The following is a 15,780-nucleotide window of genomic DNA, read 5'->3' as shown; positions in this document are numbered from 1 at the left end:
GGCAGGGAGAGAGGACTCCCCCGAGCAGCAGCTGGGCTGGGCAGGGGCCACGGGAGGGTGGCTCTCCCCCGGCCAGGGCTCCAGGGCTGGGCTGGGTTGGGGCTGGGGGGAGGCATCTCTCACCTCCGGGGACCCAGTGGCTGGTTCCTCTCACAGCTCTGGGGAGGGGCCCGCCAGCGGGATGCCCGACTCGGCTCTTGCTGTGCTCGGTGGGCAGCAGGCATGTGGAGGAGCGAATCCTACCAACGAGTGTGTGGAGACCCTTCTCATTCGAAACAGCCCCAGGGTCAGTGGGGCCAGCCCCCCGCCTGGGTGAATGGGCCATAGCTCCATTGCAGTCGATGGGACCGGTCCCCAGCCGGGGCAAACGGGACGTAGCTCCATTGGGGTTGATGGGGCCGGCCCCCCGCCGTGGCAAATGGGCTGTAGCTCCATTGGGGTCGGTGGGGCCGGCCGCCCCCGGGTGAATGGGCTATAGCTCCGTTGGGGTCCATGGGGCTGGCCCCCCACCGGGTGAATGGGCCGTAGCTCCATTGGGGTCGGTGGGTCTGGCCCCCCCGGGTGAATGGGCCATAGCTCCATTGGGGTCCATGGGGTCGCCTCCCACCCGGGTGAATGGGCCGTAGCTCCACTGGGGTCAGTGGGGCCGGCCCCCCTCAGGTGAATGGGCTGTAGGGGAAAGACCACTCCCACTAAAACTATTTCCCCAAGCTAATCTTTCCCCTACTGTCACTCACACCTTCTGGTCAGGTACTGGAAATGGGCCACCCTGATCAGCGGAGAACAGGGTTTTCTCTTGCTGCTGACAGCAGCACCTAAACTGATTAGTCTCATTACAGCTGATATGTAACCCCCATTGTTTCATGTTCTGCGTGTATAGACACCTCTACCCCGCTAGAACGCCGTCCTCGTCCTCGAGAGCCAAACAATCCTACCGCCTTACAGGTGAAACCGCGTTAGATCGAACTCGCTGTGATCCGCCGGAGTGCGCAGCCCCCCGGAGCGCTGCTTTACCGCCTTATATCCGAATCCGTGTTACAGCGGGTGGCGTTATAGGGGGCAGGTATGTATCTTCCCACTGTATGTTCCCCTCCAAGCATCCCACAAAGTGGGGGTAGCCCATGAAAGCTTAGGCCCAAATATATTTGTTAGTCTCTGAGGTGCCACAAGGACCCTCGTTGTTTTTGCTGATACAGACTAACACGGTGATGTAAAAAGACACTCAGAGCACAACAAAACTGGACTGTATTTCAACCGCTTCTCTTCCCCAAAGGGGTGTGTGTGTGTGTGTGTGTGTGTGTGTAGGTATGAGGTATAATGTGTGTGTACAAGGATTAAGATATTAGTTATTGGTCATAAATCAGATTGTTGTCATAATAAATGTGGCATCTTTGTCTTGCCCCTGAAAAGATCCTGGGTAGTTTTGTCTGTACAACACAGCCAACTGAGGAGCCAGAGCCCTGGCTGAGCACGGAAAGCTCCCCACGCCCCAACCCCGGTGCCCAGCGGCAGCACCGGGCAGGCACGGCAGTGAGGGAAGCCCCCAGCGCCCCCCACCCTGTCCCTGGCAGAGGACACCCCAGCACCCGGTCCCCCCCAGCAGCCCCGGGACGGGAGGTGCTCTTACTCCCCGCTGTGGCCTGGGGCTGTGGTGGGGAGACAGAGCTTCTCCAGTCTTGGGGCCGCAGCAGGCGGGTGGACCAGGGGGACCCTGGCGGGAACAGGGGCAGCACCCCAGGGTGGGGAGACCTGTCTGCAAAGTGGCATGGAAATCTGAGTGAAGAAACCCCCTCCTGTTGTTTGATTCCTCCTGTGTTCGGGAAGATGGGGCTTGGTCCATAAACGGAGTGTGAAAGAGCTGCCGGATTCCCCTCTCCCATTGCTCCTCCTGATGGGAACGGCCCCCAGCCCTGCATTTTGGCTGGCAACTCAAGGCCAAGAAGCAGTGAGTCTCTTTATGTTGCTGGGTTTGGCCCTTTCATAGCCCCTGCTGTCCCCTGCGGACGATCTTTTGGCAGCTCCTCCTGCGCTCGGCTCCCTCCGCCCCATGGCACCGCACAGAGCTGGTAGCAGGGAGGTACGTGGGCGAAGCCGGCACCGCGCAGCCTGAGGTCGATGTCCCGCGGGGGGACGGGGCACTTTAGGGTGAAGTTCTGCAGGATGGCGGTCAGGAAGATGAACAGCTCCATTCTGGCCAGCTCCTGGCCCACGCAGCTTCGCTTCCCTAGGTCGGAAAATGAGGGGTGGAATTAACCACGACCCACCCTGGCTATTTTATAACCCAGCAAATCGCTCCCACCCCCGTCCCTGGCAGAGAGCTAGCGAGGCAGGCGAAGGGAGCGGCACTCAGCGGAGGCAGGCAGCTTTCAGGAGAGTGGGGTTCTGGTCCTGGCTTTGCGGCATGGCCTCTGTGCATTTGTGACTTCGGGCTGAGACCGACCCTGCTCGGGGGCGGGGAAAATCCACCCCCCTGGGTGAGGCAGCTAAGCCGGCCCATGTCCCTGTGTCACGGAGCACAAGGGCAAGGGAAGAATTCTGCCAGCAGCAGCTACCACCTGCCGGGGAGGCACATTTCCTGCGCTGCGACCTTGAGCCCCCAGGTGAAAACTGCGGGAAAGACACGGCAGCTCCTTAAAGCCCCTAGGGAACCTGAGAGACCGGAGCTGCTAATCCAAGGGACAAACTGAATGGCTGCCAGCTCAGGCTCTTTTAACTCAAGTTAGACTTTGATCTGTTTTGGGGCAGGGACGGGAGTGTCTCACTGTGCCTGGGCAGCGCCCAGCACCACAGGGCCCTGATCTCGGCCAGGATCTGGGCAGCGCCTGGCCCGACGGGGTCCTGATCTCGGCCAGGATCTGGGCGGCGCCGGGTCTGACGGGGCCCTGATGTTGGTTGGAGTCTGGGCAGCGCCTGGCCTGACGGGGCCCTGATCTCGGCTGGGGTCTGGGTGGTGCTCAGCCTGACGGGGGTCCCACTTTCTTACTGCTATGGGAGCTGAATACGAACCTTCCTGCATCAGCTAACCTGGAACTGAAATGAGTTAGAAGGAATGTCTCTGTCAGGTGTGTTGTTCTATATTTGCCCATGATGGCCCCCCTTCCTCGTGTCTCAGAAACCGCAGCTGGGGGGCAGCCGGGCTCATGCGACATCCCCTTTGCCCTCCCAGCTCTGTACCTGTGGAGAACGGCATGGAGGCCTCGTTCGCCTTGAATTGACCCTGCTCGTCAAGGAAGCGCATGGGGTTGAATCTCTCGGGGTCCCTGAAGCGGCTGGGGTCTCGCAGCACAGAGCTCAGCACTGGGAACACCTCTGTGCCCTGGCAGCAGAGAGAAGCAGAGGCAATGGGTAGAGTAGGGAGGACGAGGACTCAGGACTCCTGGGTTCTATTCCTGGAGCAGCCCCTGACTTAGTCTCCCTCTCTGCAAAATGGGTCTAGTCATCCCAGTTTTGCTTTGCATGAAGCGACGGGCGACAATTCTGCTCGGTTACCCCACATTGAGATTGGTGTAATGCTGGCTCCAGTGGAGTTACTCCGGGCTGATATTTGGGGGTGGGGGGCAGGTGGGGGAAGGGAATCGGCCCCGCACGGACATCGTGAGCTGTTACCTTGGGAATGGTGTAGCCCCTGAAGTGGGTGTCCCGGGTCAGGGCATGCGGGAGGTTCATGGGAATAACGTCGCTGAACCTCTGAATCTCGTGGATGACGGCATTGGTGTAGGGCATCCGGCTCCGGTCCTCCACCGCCGGCATGCGGCTACGCCCGATCACCCGGTCGATCTCCTGGGTCATCTTCTCTAGAGGGAGGCAAGTGGGACATAGGACACGGCCCGGCTGGAGACACCAGAACACCCCATCGTGGGGCGGGGAATGGAAGGGCTTTGTTCCTGGCCTGTCCGAAAGCCTGCTTTGCAGCACGGCGGGGGGCAGCGGGGTGGTCTCGAGGGTCGCCCCATTAGTCAGGCAGCTTTGGTCCAGAGAGGATGTGTACATCGGGGTGGCTCCAGGGAGATCAGCGGAGACAAGGTACGTCAGCTGCAGATCTGACGCCCTCGGGGTGAGGGGCATGGCCCCCACGTTCAGAGAAGGCAGGATAACACAGCCCAGTGTGTCTCTCCAGGGGTCAGCCAGCCAGTGATGGCCATTGGGTCCCTCACCGTGGAGAAGAGCGAGAACTCTGCTGGGGTGACAACACGGGGGATTGTCTACTCAGGCTGCTGGACGCAGACTGACCCTGTGGTTCTTTCTGGCTCGTTAGCTCCTGGCCAAGGTATGATCCAGAGGGACCCTTGGGAAGGGTGGAGGATGCTAATGTATGGGTAAGGGATGCTAGGAATGGGGCTGAGAACCATCAAACTCCTTCCACCTCTGAATACTCCAGATGGGGCCAAAAGTTACCACCCATTCAGGCCGGATCCTCAGCTCCACTGGAATCAAGGGATCGAGGCCCGTTGACGCTAGTGGGGGATCTGGCCCATTTATTCCAAGCTTGCAGCCTAATTCCCAGCTTCCCGCCCACTCAGTTACCTTCTACCTCCGGGTGTTTCAGCAGGATCAGGAGTCCGTAGCGCAGGGTGGAGCTGACGGTCTCGGTGCCAACGAAGAACAGGTTGAACGCTGTCAGGACCAAGTTTCTGAGGTGGAATTCCGTGGCGGGGTTCAGAATTTCCTTGGAAAGCACAGGCAGGTACATGGGTTATCACTGGGATAGGGACTGATCCTCAACTGGTGCAAGCCAGCATAGCCCCATGGAGTTCAATGGCCTTTGGATCCACCCCCAACCCCGTAGGCCGCTGCCCCTTTGAAGCAGTCATTTGACAGCCGCAGACGGGGTGAGAGACTGAGCTGATGCCCTCAGCCCCTCGGATGCCACAAGGTGCCAGGTTACCATGGTGCTTCCAGGTTACCGTGGTGTTTCTAGGTTACTGTGGAGGCACCAGGTTACCAAGGAGGCAGTAAGGGACCGAGGAGAGTCCAGGTGACTATGGAGGCCCTGTTGGATAGCTGAAACATATGGGTTACTTAGGAACAATAATGGTTAGGCCTAAGCCTGCGAGAAGTCACCGTGTGTCTTAAGATTTGATGAGTATTTCCACAGGGACTTGATTATGGGCTAGGAGGGGAAATAAAGGTCTGTTAAAACCACCTGAGGGACCCGCGGTAAAACTGAGCGAGTTGCTTGCTAAATAACTGATGCTGGTGGGTTTATAAGAGCCCCCTGCCCATGACCAGAAGAAATAGTTGAGACAAACAAGGAAGTGCCATGAAGGATAAGAACAGGAAAGCCGAGAAGAGAAAATAACCCTGTGCCAGGCAGCCAATCTGTGACGTGGTCGCTCTCTGGGTTGTAGGCGTGCTGAGAATTAGCCAGGGACATGGCTAATCATGCAGATGGGTGTGACGTATGCAGTGTGGGTGTCGCCGGGTTTCATGCTGATTGGAAGATATCTAACCTTAATGGCGACAGGGAGAAGGATAATGAATATGTGTGTGGGGGGGTACATATGTGCTAAAATATAAAGGGGTATTTGGAGCATCGTAGGAACAATCCAGCCCGACCCACCTACGCCTTGGGAGAGGGTAACTGATCATTATAGTTATGGATTCATTTTGCCTATTGTCCTAATAGTAGTTGTTAACCCCAAGAAACGTTTGTGGTTCAAATCAAGGTTTGCATCCCTAAATCTGGGTGTTTGAGCCCGAGTGGGTTACAGTACCCACACCAGCTCTACGAGATCGTGGAGAGTCTGTGTCTCCATGGAGATTCTAGGTTTCTGTGGACGCACTAAGAGACTGTGGAGACTGTAGGTTTCCATGGAGATTCTAGGTTTCCATGGAGATTCTAGGTTTCCATGGCGGCACTAAGAGACCACGGAGATTCTAGGTTTCCATGGAGATTCTAGGTTTCCATGATGGCACTAAGAGACCGTGGAGATTCCAGGTTTCCATGGAGATTCTAGGTTTCCATGGTGGCACTAAGAGACAATGGAGATTCTAGGTTTCCATGGAGGCACTCAGAGGTCATGGAGGTGCTAAGGTACCGTGGATGGACTCAGATGTTTACTAATTAATTACTCACATGTGTTACCATAGCGCTAGCAGGCCCTAGTCGTGGGTCAGGCCATTGGGCTCAGTGGTTACAAAGACAGAACAAAAAGATGCTGCTCCAAAGAGCTTCCGATATCAGGATCAGGCAAGAGAGCACACAGGGAACCCCCAGGATCCGATAGACCGCGGTTCCAGAGCACAAGCGGCTGAACAGTGGTCAGATTTTGTGGGCAACAGGACAAAGGGGAGTTGAAAAACTTGCTTTGATTCCCTGAAGTATGTGGTGATGCCTGAACTGTACGTGTGAAACAAAAGACACTGGGGCCACGTCTATCCATTTCAGCTTCTCTCTTTCCAGACCTTTTCCATCTGGAGGAGGAAGCAGTCGATGAAGTCCCGCGGGTTATCACGGTCCAGAGACACCTGGTTCGCTTTGATCCTCTCCAAGATGAAGCTGTTGATGTCCTCCAGGTCTTGGAAGATCTGTTTGTGGGGTCCTGGAAGGAAGCGCATGATCCAGGAAAACCTCTCGTAGAGCTGTAGAGTGGGGTATGGAAAACTGTTAAAATGGGGCAGCTTTAAAAGCTCTGGTGTTTGCTAATCCTGGTGGCAGGCATGTGGCTCTAGAGGGAAGCGTCTAATCACAGACAGCCTGGAGAGGGTGGGGGGAGCTGTGCCTCAGTGCTTGAAGAGCAGCCTGTTTTGTCTCTCTTTGTTTCTGGGTTCTCATTATCGTTCCAAATTCTCCGAAACAGGGTTACATTGCAACCTTCCCCCAAGAGTGTTTGATGTTTTTATCCAGCATCTCTGTCGGTTTGTTGTGGACATAATATATAGGGCAGAGAAAACCAGGGGGATGCACATGTGACCTTCCAAACCCAGCTTCTCTCGAGCACCAGCGTTTCACAGGTCTCAAGGCCAGAAGATTACTCTCTAGTCTGATCTCCTTGTATATGTCCTGTTTCTTGTCATTCTCCCACACTGCCTCTTCCCCCCCTCCAGACCCCACCTCCCACTTGCTCCTCTCTGCCCCTCCCCCCATTGCTCACCCTTATTTAAAAGTGATGGGGGGGGCCTGGTGCTCCCTGCTCCAGCACCCCTGCTTGCAGTCCCTTCTAACCCTATGACTCTGAACGAGGCTGGTGATATACTGAGGGTAGGACAAGAAGTAAAGGGCTTGAACTGCAGCAAGGGAGTTTTTGGTTAGAGATTGGGCAAAACTTTCCAACTCTCAGGGGAGTTGCGAACAGGCGACGTTGGGGCTGTGGAATCCCCGACCCTGGCGGTTTTTAACAGTGAGTTGGGGAGATACCTGCCGGGATCAATCTGGGTTGACTTGGTCCTGCCTGAGCGCAGGGGGCTGGACTTGGTGACCTCTTGAGGTCCCTTCCAGCCCCACATCTGAGTCTGCCCCACTCCTGCAGGATAAAGAGGGCCAGGGTGGCCCCCTGGGGATCCTCCTCCGGAGTGTCTGGGAGCACTGGGCCCTATCCCTGGCTCCCTGGGCCGCTCACCTGTCCCCAGGTGGAGCTCAGCCGCACGAAGACCTGGTTGGTCTTGACCAGCAAGTCAAGGAAGCTCTTGTCCGCGTAATCGAAGCGCTGGCCGAAGACGATGGAGCAGATGACGCTGGAGGCCGAGCGGCTCAGGAAGAAGGTGGGGTCGAAGGGCAAACCTGGAAGGAGAAGAGGGGACGGGACATTCAGCCCGTCCAGCAGTTTTGGTACTGGAACGTCTGATGGCTTCCAGCAGGGAGGGGCATGAATGGGGAACTCCCGCAGCTGCTCCCCACACCCTGACCCGGCCAGTCAGAGGAACCCACAAATAGACGAACCCTTGGTTTTCTTGAACTCCTCCACCAGGCGCTGGGCCTCGTCCTGGATCTGCTTCTCCACGCTCCGCTGCCCCGTGCCCAAGTCCTGCAGCGCGGCAAGAGAGAACCGGCGCAGCTGCCACCACCGCTCCCCATTGGAGAAAAGCAGCCCTGGGGATCGGAGGATTGTGCAAAGCGTCCCATCAAGGGCACAGGAGAGGAACCGGGAGCGCAGTGAGCGACCAGCCTGGGGGGGCATGGGCAGAGCGCTGGTGAGAACCCCGCGCATTGCTGGCAAGCCAAGGTGCTCCGTGCGTGTGAGGCACACGCGTTCAATGACCTCACAGCCCCACTGCTGGGTCTGTAGCTGAGGGAAAAGAGACAGACATGGACGTGTCCAAGCTGGCTCACTGAGTCAATGGTGGAACCAGGGATGGAACCCAGGAGTCCTGGCTCCCAGCCCACCCTGCTCTAACCATGGGACCCCACTCCCCTCCTAGAGCCTGGGAGAGAACCCAGGAGTCCTGGCTCCCAGCCCCCCCTGCTCTAACCACCAGCCCGCACTCCCCTCCCAGAGCCGGGGAGAGAACCCAGGAGTCCTGGCTCCCAGCCCCCCCTGCTCTAACAATGGGACCCCATTCCCCTCCTAGAGCCTGGAAGAGAACCCAGGAGTCCTGGCTCCCAGCCCCCCTTGCTCTAACCATGGGACCCCACTCCCCTCCTAGAGCCTGGGAGAGAACCCAAGAGTCCTGGCCCCCAGCCCCACCTGCCCTAACCATGGGAGCCCACTCCCCTCCTAGAGCCTGGGAGAGAACCCAGGAGTCCTGGCCCCCAGCCCCACCTGCCCTAACCATGGGACCCCACTCCCCTCCTAGAGCCTGGGAGAGAACCCAGGAGTCCTGGCCCCCAGCCCCACCTGCCCTAACCATGGGACCCCACTCCCCTCCTAGAGCCTGGGAGAGAACCCAGGAGTCCTGGCCCCCAGCCCCACCTGCCCTAACCATGGGACCCCACTCCCCTCCTAGAGCCTGGGAGAGAACCCAGGAGTCCTGGCCCCCAGCCCCACATGCCCTAACCATGGGACCCCACTCCCCTCCTAGAGCCTGGGAGAGAACCCAGGAGTCCTGGCCCCCAGCCATCAGACCATGTGCCTTATGTGTGGCCTGCAGAACTCACCAAACCCCTGAACAACCTCCTCAAATGCCGCCAGCTTCCCTCTCCCGCTGAACTCGTCGGCTCGATCCTCCAGGGCCTCCTTCACGGCCTCGTACCCCCACAGGACCACGACCCGCCGGGGGCCCAGATGAACCGTGAAGACCGGGCCATACTTGTCCCTGAGCTGAGGTAGAAAGCAGGGTGGGGGTGGAACTGAGAGCTGAATCCGTCCCCATGCACTACGGGTGTGATTTACTAGGGGGCAGTTGCCCCCCTCCTGGACCTTGCTTGTCCCCATGCCCGGGTTTTCATAGGCCTGCACACTCTGCATTTTGCCCTCTTCCCCCGCCAGACTTTTCAGGCTATAATCTAATCTCATATCAAGTTCTACATGCCAACACAAATTCCCATCCTCTGCATTTTTCTGTGGTGACACTCCTGGTTTGCAGTCGCTGAGCGTATCGATCAGCTTTCTCGCTGACACCCTGTTCGTGCAGCCACCACCCGGCTCGGCTGGTGAACCGTGCAAAAATCCTTCCACAGTTATTTATCTACACAAGCAACCGCCCCGTGTCCTCCCCTATGCCCGCTCACCGCACCCAGCCCCTAAACTCTCCTTGGCCCCAAATATCCTCCTGCACCTACACCCCATGCCTGAGCCTGTGCAACAGCGCACAAAGCTGAGATGCAGCAACCCTGGGGCAGAGCACATCAGTAGCCCCGTGTTCTGCACTATATGGACGTACAGCGCCTAACGCACTGGGGTCCTGAGCGTTGTTTGGGGCTCCCAGACCTATGTAATAAGGATGGAAATAAATTAAGAGGCCATGCTGCCCAGGAGCACAGGGGAGAGATTTTGAGCTGAGGATACCGCAGCAAACGCTTCTTCTCCTGTGGGAACGGTTCCCGGTGGCGGTGAAGGATGTCAGGATTTCTTTCATAGCCGCAGTAGCAGGCTCCTAACCGCTCCCCAGGAAGAGCAAACGTGGGATGCAGACAGATGTGACCTACCTCCCTGAGCGAATTCAGCATCCCCTCCACTTTCAGCTGTAGCACGTTGCCCAGGAAAGGCAGGGGAGTGGGGCCGGGGGGAAGGTGGCTTCTCTGGGACCTCGGTCTGCGCACGAGGAGGTAGATCAGGCCTGAAATACAGACCAGCAGCAGAAGAGTGGTTACGTATCCGCCCCCCATCGGGTCCTGCGGTTGCGTCTCTCCAGCGTCAGCCGGGAGAGGGTCTCTGGCCCGCGTTCTGCGGGATCTCCAACTGGATGATCAAAATAACCCCGCACTGTCCGGAGGATCCACGAGAAACAACCAAGCTGCTCGGAGGAGGCGTCTCGGCAGCCTGAGGATCCCAGGCTTTATAGCGGCTGGTTTCAGACCGACTGGGTGGTATTTACCCAGGAGGGGTTGTAACGTGCGTTGGGTGCATACAGTTCTTATCTGGGGCCGCTGGTGTTGTTTAAACATGGGCGCAGCCGAGAGCGGGTTTGGCTCAGACCAAAGCGATGGTGGGCGCTTGGAGGACTCAACTGCTGGGCAAGCCAGCCAGGATACGGCTTTGGGTCGTCCATTCCCCCTTGTGGTGAAAGCCCTGGGCTGAGACTCAAGGGATCTGGCTGCAATTCTTCTCTGCCACAGAGTCCCTGTGAGACCTTGGGCAAGCACCTGCCTCTCTGTGCCTCAGTTTTCCCATTTGTGAAGAGAATATTATTCCTTTCCCTTTCTCTACTTAGATTGTGAGCTCTCTGGAGGCAGAGACTGTCTCTTGCCCTTTGTCTGTGCAGCACCCAGCCCAACGGGGGTCCTCATCTCGGTCGGGGTCTGGGCCAGGCCTGGCACTATGGGGCCCTGATCTCGGTTGGGGCCTCAAGCTGCAGCCGTAATACCTGTAATACGAAGCGTCTGAAGCCAGGCGCCCTCATCACCAGCTGGGCATTAAGCCACACGACTGACATCCGTCCGCTGTGATTCTTTCTCTCTCTGCTTCTCCCGCGGGGGAGCACCGTGTGGGTGGGGTCCATTGTGCACACAAGCACAGGGGCTTGCGTCTCTTTCATTTTGACTCGTGTGACCCTTCTGCCAGGTGGAGCTGGCAGCCAAGGCCAGGGTCAGTCCCTTAAGAACAGCAAACAGAACTGGCTTGAGCCCCGACCCCGTAACCTGGGAAAACCTCCCGCCCTCCCTAGGCTGTTCTGGGAGGCAGGACTTCCCCTCTCGTGAGCCTGGCGTCTGTGTGCAGCAAAGAAAGGGAAAAGCAGGACTGTCCCTTGAATACACCACCCTCTCCCCTGCACCCCAGTCAGTTGGTTAGCGAAGAGCCAGGGTTCCCGGGGCATCGAACATTGCAACCGGCTGCCACCCAGTGCTAGTCACCGCCACTCATGGGGCAGCCCGTTCTCATGTCCCGTCACTTAACCCAGCCCTCGGGGCAACTGTGCAGCCAGTGCGATCTCTGGGGTGTCCTTCGCTGTCCCCCCATGAGGCCTGAGGCTTCGCCCCCAGACCTGCTCCCCACTCTACGACCCCCAGCCTAAAGAAGGACCCTGCATTGAGTCTCATCAGCTCTGTCCTGCACCGCTGGCAAGGGGCAGTCCCAACTGTGCCTAGGGCTTTTTACACAGGGAGAAACACCCATCCCCACCCCTTTGGCATCCCGGCCCCCTGCATAGCCAGTGAGGGGCATTTTAGGGTGACCCCCCCCCAGCAGGGGCTGCTGCGTTCAGCCCCAGTGCCCTTTGCTCATACAATAGGGGTCACCGTTCCATCCCCCCCGGCCTTCAAACCCTCCATGATTTGTCACCCTGAACTGGCCAGGCTGGATCCAAAGCTGCGTCAGGCGCTGTGCGTGTCTGGTGCCAACTCGGGCTGCTCCTAAGTGTTGTTCCCTCACAGCCCTCGCTCACTCCTGCCGTGGTCTGAGCCTCTGCCCCCACCTCCCGACCCCTGGTAGGCTCCCCGCCCCATGGCTGAAATCTATGTGGAAACTGAGGCTGGTGCAGAACTTGGTAGGCCAGTGATGCAGCCAATGGGCTTGTAAAGCAGCGTGTTACACCAGCCGGATCTTTCTCCTATCCTACTGCAGGGTCTAGTGGTTAGACCAGGGGGGCTGGGCGCCAGGACTCCTGGGTTCTCTCCCCGGCTCTGGGAGGGGAGTGGGGGCTGGTGCGTTAGAGCAGGGGGCTGGGAGCCAGGACTCCTGGGTTCTCTCCCCGGCTCTGGGAGGGGAATGGGATCTGGTGGGTTAGAGCTGGGGGGGGCAGCTGAGAGCCAGGACTCCTGAGTTCTCTCACCAGCCCTGGGAGGGGAGTGGGGTCCAGTGGTTAGAGCAGGGGGGCTGAGAGCCCAGACTCCTGGGTTCTCTCCCCAGCTCTGGGAGGGAGTGGGGTCTGGTGGTTGGGGCTGGGAGCCAGGACTCCTGGGTTCTCTCCCAGCTGTGTGCGATGGATGTGGGCAGCTGTTTGCATTTTTTCTGCTGCGTCATTCCCCACCTGCCAGAGCCAAATATTGATGCCAGGTGCCGCTGTAGACTCTGTCCTTGCTCGAGAGGAGGGGAGCTAAGAGCCAGTGGCTGAGGCAGGACTGGCTGAGTTTGCGCAAGTGGAGGACAGAGAAGAATCTCCCCAGCCCTACTGAGGAGAGAAGAAGCAGCAAAGTGGAAGAACCTGATCTACCCACCCCCCCCGCCATGCACTCAAGCAACTGCCCCTGCCTCTGCCCCCGCCCCTGGCCGCTGCGAGGTTGTGTGTGCAGTGGCAGCTGTACAGCAGCTCCACTGCCTGTTTGCACCAGGACGAGTTGTGGGTGTGCAAAGCGAGTGTGCACCACCGTGTGGTGTAACACTGCCCCAGTGCCCCCTGCACGGTCACATCTGCTGTGAGACTCACGTGCTTGGGCCACACTTGCCAGGGATTTCTGTTTTACGTCTGTTTCTGAAGTTTTTTTGTTCGGGTATATTTTGTTCATGAGCCCGCAGTGCCCCTCTGCCATGTACAGTGACCAACCCGAACAGTCCCTACGTAAAGGAATAAATGGACACATATCGGACATCAGGAATGGTACCAGGGAGAGTGACGGGTTCTCCTACTGGCTTTTGTATGGTACCATTCTGATGTCCGATATGTGTCCATTTATTCCTTTACGTAGGGACTGTTCGGGTTGGCCACTGGAGTCAATGGGGCCAGATCCCAGCTGGTGTGAATGGGCCGTAGCTCCATTGGAGTCAATGGGACCAGATCCCAGCTGGTGTGAATGGGCCGTAGCTCTATTGGAGTCAATGGGGCCAGATCCCAGCCAGTGTGAATGGGCCATAGCTCCATTGGAGTCAATGGGACTGGATCCCAGTTGGTGTGAATGGGCCGTAGCTCCATTGGAGTCAATGGGACCAGATCCCAGTTGGTGTGTATGGGCCGTAGCTGGAGTCAATGGGGCCAGATCCCAGCTGGTGTGAATGGGCCGTAGCTCCATTGGAGTCAATGGGCCCAGATCCCAGCTGGTGTGAATGGGCCGTAGCTCCATTGGATTCAAAAGGGCCAGATCCCAGTTGGTGTGAATGGGCCGGATCCCAGCTGGTGTGAATGACGGTAACTGTACAAGGGAGCTCCACCAACTGATCCTAACACGCTGCCCTGCTCCAGACCAGACTGCCACTGCTGCACTCAGGGCGCGTGCCAGAGTTGCACGGAATATAGCTCATTGAAAGCTAATTGAGAGTAATGCAGCTCTAGAGCTGCAAGCTCCTTTTGTGTCAGCCAAGTTCATTTATGGTCTTCAATTATCTATTAACCAATGGACTTAATGTGCAACCCGCTTGATGATAAGAGGGAGGTTAATGGTGAATCAACTAGCAAAACAAAGCAAAATAAAGAAAAACAGAGAGGGGAAAAGCAACACAGATTGCCATGATCCTAAGGTTACAAGGATGAATAAGCAGAATTTTGGGGCCAGATCCCAGCCGGTGTGAATGGGCCGTAGCTCCACTGGAGTCAATGGGCCCCAGATCCCCAACTGCTTTGAATGGGTCATGGCTCCACTGGAGTCAATGGGGCAGATTCCAGCTGGTGTGAATGGGCCATGGCTCCATTGGGGTCAATGGGGCCAGATCCCAGCTGGTGTGAATGGGCCATGGCTCCACTGGGGTCAATGGGGCCAGATCCCAGCTGGTGTGAATGGGCTGTGGCTCCATTGGAGTCAATGGGGCCCAGACCCCCAGCTGGTGTGAATTGGCCATGGCTCCATTGGAGTCAATGAGGCCAGATCCCAGCTGGTGTGAATGGGCTGTGGCTCCACTGGAGTCAGTGGGGCCAGATCCCAGCTGGTGTGAATGGGCCGTGGCTGCACTGGGGTCAATGGGGCCAGATCCCAGTTGGTGTGAATGTGCTGTGGCTCCATTGGCGTCAATGGGAGCAGATCCCAGCTGGTGTGAATGGGCCATGGCTGCACTGGAGTCAATGGGACCATATCCCAGCTGGTGTGAATGGGCCATGGCTGCACTGGAGTCAATGGGACCATATCCCAGCTGGTGTGAATGGGCCATGGCTCCATTGGCGTCAATGGGAGCAGATCCCCAGCTCTTGGCCATTGAGCTAGACTGGGACAATATTACTATTTCTTTTTGATTAATCTTCCCTTCTGCTCTTTGAATGACTAGAAGGCAGGGACAGATCAGAGCTGGCTGGTGCGATTGTTAACCTCGAACAAGATCTAAGTAAACAGAGGCTGCTACACTCACTGTCTTCTTCCAGTTCTCCCACCGTACGAGTCCCCACTGCAAACTCGCCACTTGAACATGGGGCTGCTAGCCACGGCCAACGAATAGCCCTGATTCCCATTCACCTCCTTCCTTCGCATGTCCTGAAAGGTAGAGGTTGGGTCATCAAGCCTTTCTGGCTCAGTGTCCTGGGGTGTCTGTGGGCTGGAGTGATGGATGGAGAGATGGATGGGTGGGTGGATGGAGGGGTGTCTATGATTAGGAGGGATGGATGGGTGGATAGAGGGAGGGATGGATGGAGGGGTGTCTAAGGGCAGGAGGGATGGAGGGATGGGTGGATGGATGGAGAGTTGTCTATGGGCAGGAGGGATGGATGGAGGGATGGATGGAGGGGTGTCTATGGGCAGAAGGGATGGATGGAGAGATGGATGGAGGGATGGATAGAGGTGTGTCTATGGGCAGGAAGGGATGGGTGGGTGGAGGGATGAATGGAGGGATGGATGGAGGGGTGTCTATGGGCAGGAAGGATGGATGGATGGGTGGATGGATGGAGGGATGGACAGAGGGATGGAGGGGGGTCTATAGGCAGGAGGGATGGATGGAGGGATGGATGGAGGGATGGAAGGAGGGGGGTCTATAGGCAGGAGGGATGGATGGAGGGATGGATGGATGGGTGGATGGAGGGGGGTCTATGGGCAGGAGGGATGGACAGAGGGATGGATGGATGGATGGATGGAAGGAAGGGGGTCTATAGGCAGGAGGGATGGATGGAGGGATGGGTGGATGGAGGGGGGTCTATAGGCAGGAGGGATGGATGGGAGGGATAGCTGGGTGGGTGGATGGATGGAGGGGTGTCTATGGGCAGGAGGGATGGATGAATGGGTGGTTGGATGGGTGCCTATGGGCAGGAGGGATGGATGGATCGGTGTCTACGGGCAGGAGGGATGGATGGAGAGATGGATGGAAGGGTGTCTATGGGCAGAAGGGATGGGTGGATGGGTGTCTATGGGCAGGAGGGATGGATGGAGAGATGGATGGAGGGCTGTCTATGGGCAGG

The 15,780-nt window shown here is 57.6% G+C and overlaps 1 protein-coding gene across 3 annotated transcripts; it reads right to left on the bottom strand.

Annotated features, from left to right (window-relative positions):
* Positions 1–1,660: 1,660 nt before the first annotated feature.
* Positions 1,661–10,306, bottom strand: LOC116833873 (cytochrome P450 2G1-like). Of its 3 annotated transcripts, none has more exons than XM_032795647.2 (9): positions 10,021–10,306; positions 8,324–8,329; positions 7,880–8,029; positions 7,560–7,720; positions 6,406–6,582; positions 4,525–4,666; positions 3,607–3,794; positions 3,175–3,316; positions 1,661–2,224 (listed from the first exon to the last, which is right to left on the bottom strand). In XM_032795647.2, the coding sequence occupies exons 1-9, from the start codon at positions 10,202–10,204 to the stop codon at positions 1,956–1,958; spliced, it is 1,419 nt and encodes a 472-aa protein (XP_032651538.1). In that variant the 5' UTR covers positions 10,205–10,306; the 3' UTR covers positions 1,661–1,955. The 3 variants fall into 3 exon arrangements, with proteins under 3 accessions (XP_032651538.1, XP_032651536.1, XP_032651537.1); XM_032795645.2 differs by lacking the exon at positions 8,324–8,329 and adding an exon at positions 9,035–9,197 and having other exon boundaries at positions 10,025–10,306; XM_032795646.2 differs by lacking the exon at positions 8,324–8,329 and adding an exon at positions 9,035–9,197 and having other exon boundaries at positions 6,406–6,630; positions 7,608–7,720; positions 10,025–10,306.
* Between the last annotated feature and the right edge of the window lie 5,474 nt (positions 10,307–15,780).

Source organism: Chelonoidis abingdonii, chromosome 11 (assembly GCF_003597395.2).
Source record: "Chelonoidis abingdonii isolate Lonesome George chromosome 11, CheloAbing_2.0, whole genome shotgun sequence".
NCBI classification, from domain to species: domain Eukaryota; kingdom Metazoa; phylum Chordata; order Testudines; family Testudinidae; genus Chelonoidis; species Chelonoidis abingdonii.
This window is presented reverse-complemented; position numbering and strand designations above follow the sequence as displayed.

Coding starts and splice junctions, on each gene's coding strand:
- LOC116833873 (XM_032795645.2), bottom strand. CDS start 10,204: ATGGGGGGCGGATACGTAACCACTCTTCTGCTGCTGGTCTGTATTTCA. Junction 3,795..4,524: donor GAAACACCCGGAGGTAGAAG/GTAACTGAGTGG, acceptor GCCTCCCTCTAG/AGAAGATGACCCAGGAGATC. Junction 3,317..3,606: donor GGGGCTACACCATTCCCAAG/GTAACAGCTCAC, acceptor CTCTGCTGCCAG/GGCACAGAGGTGTTCCCAGT.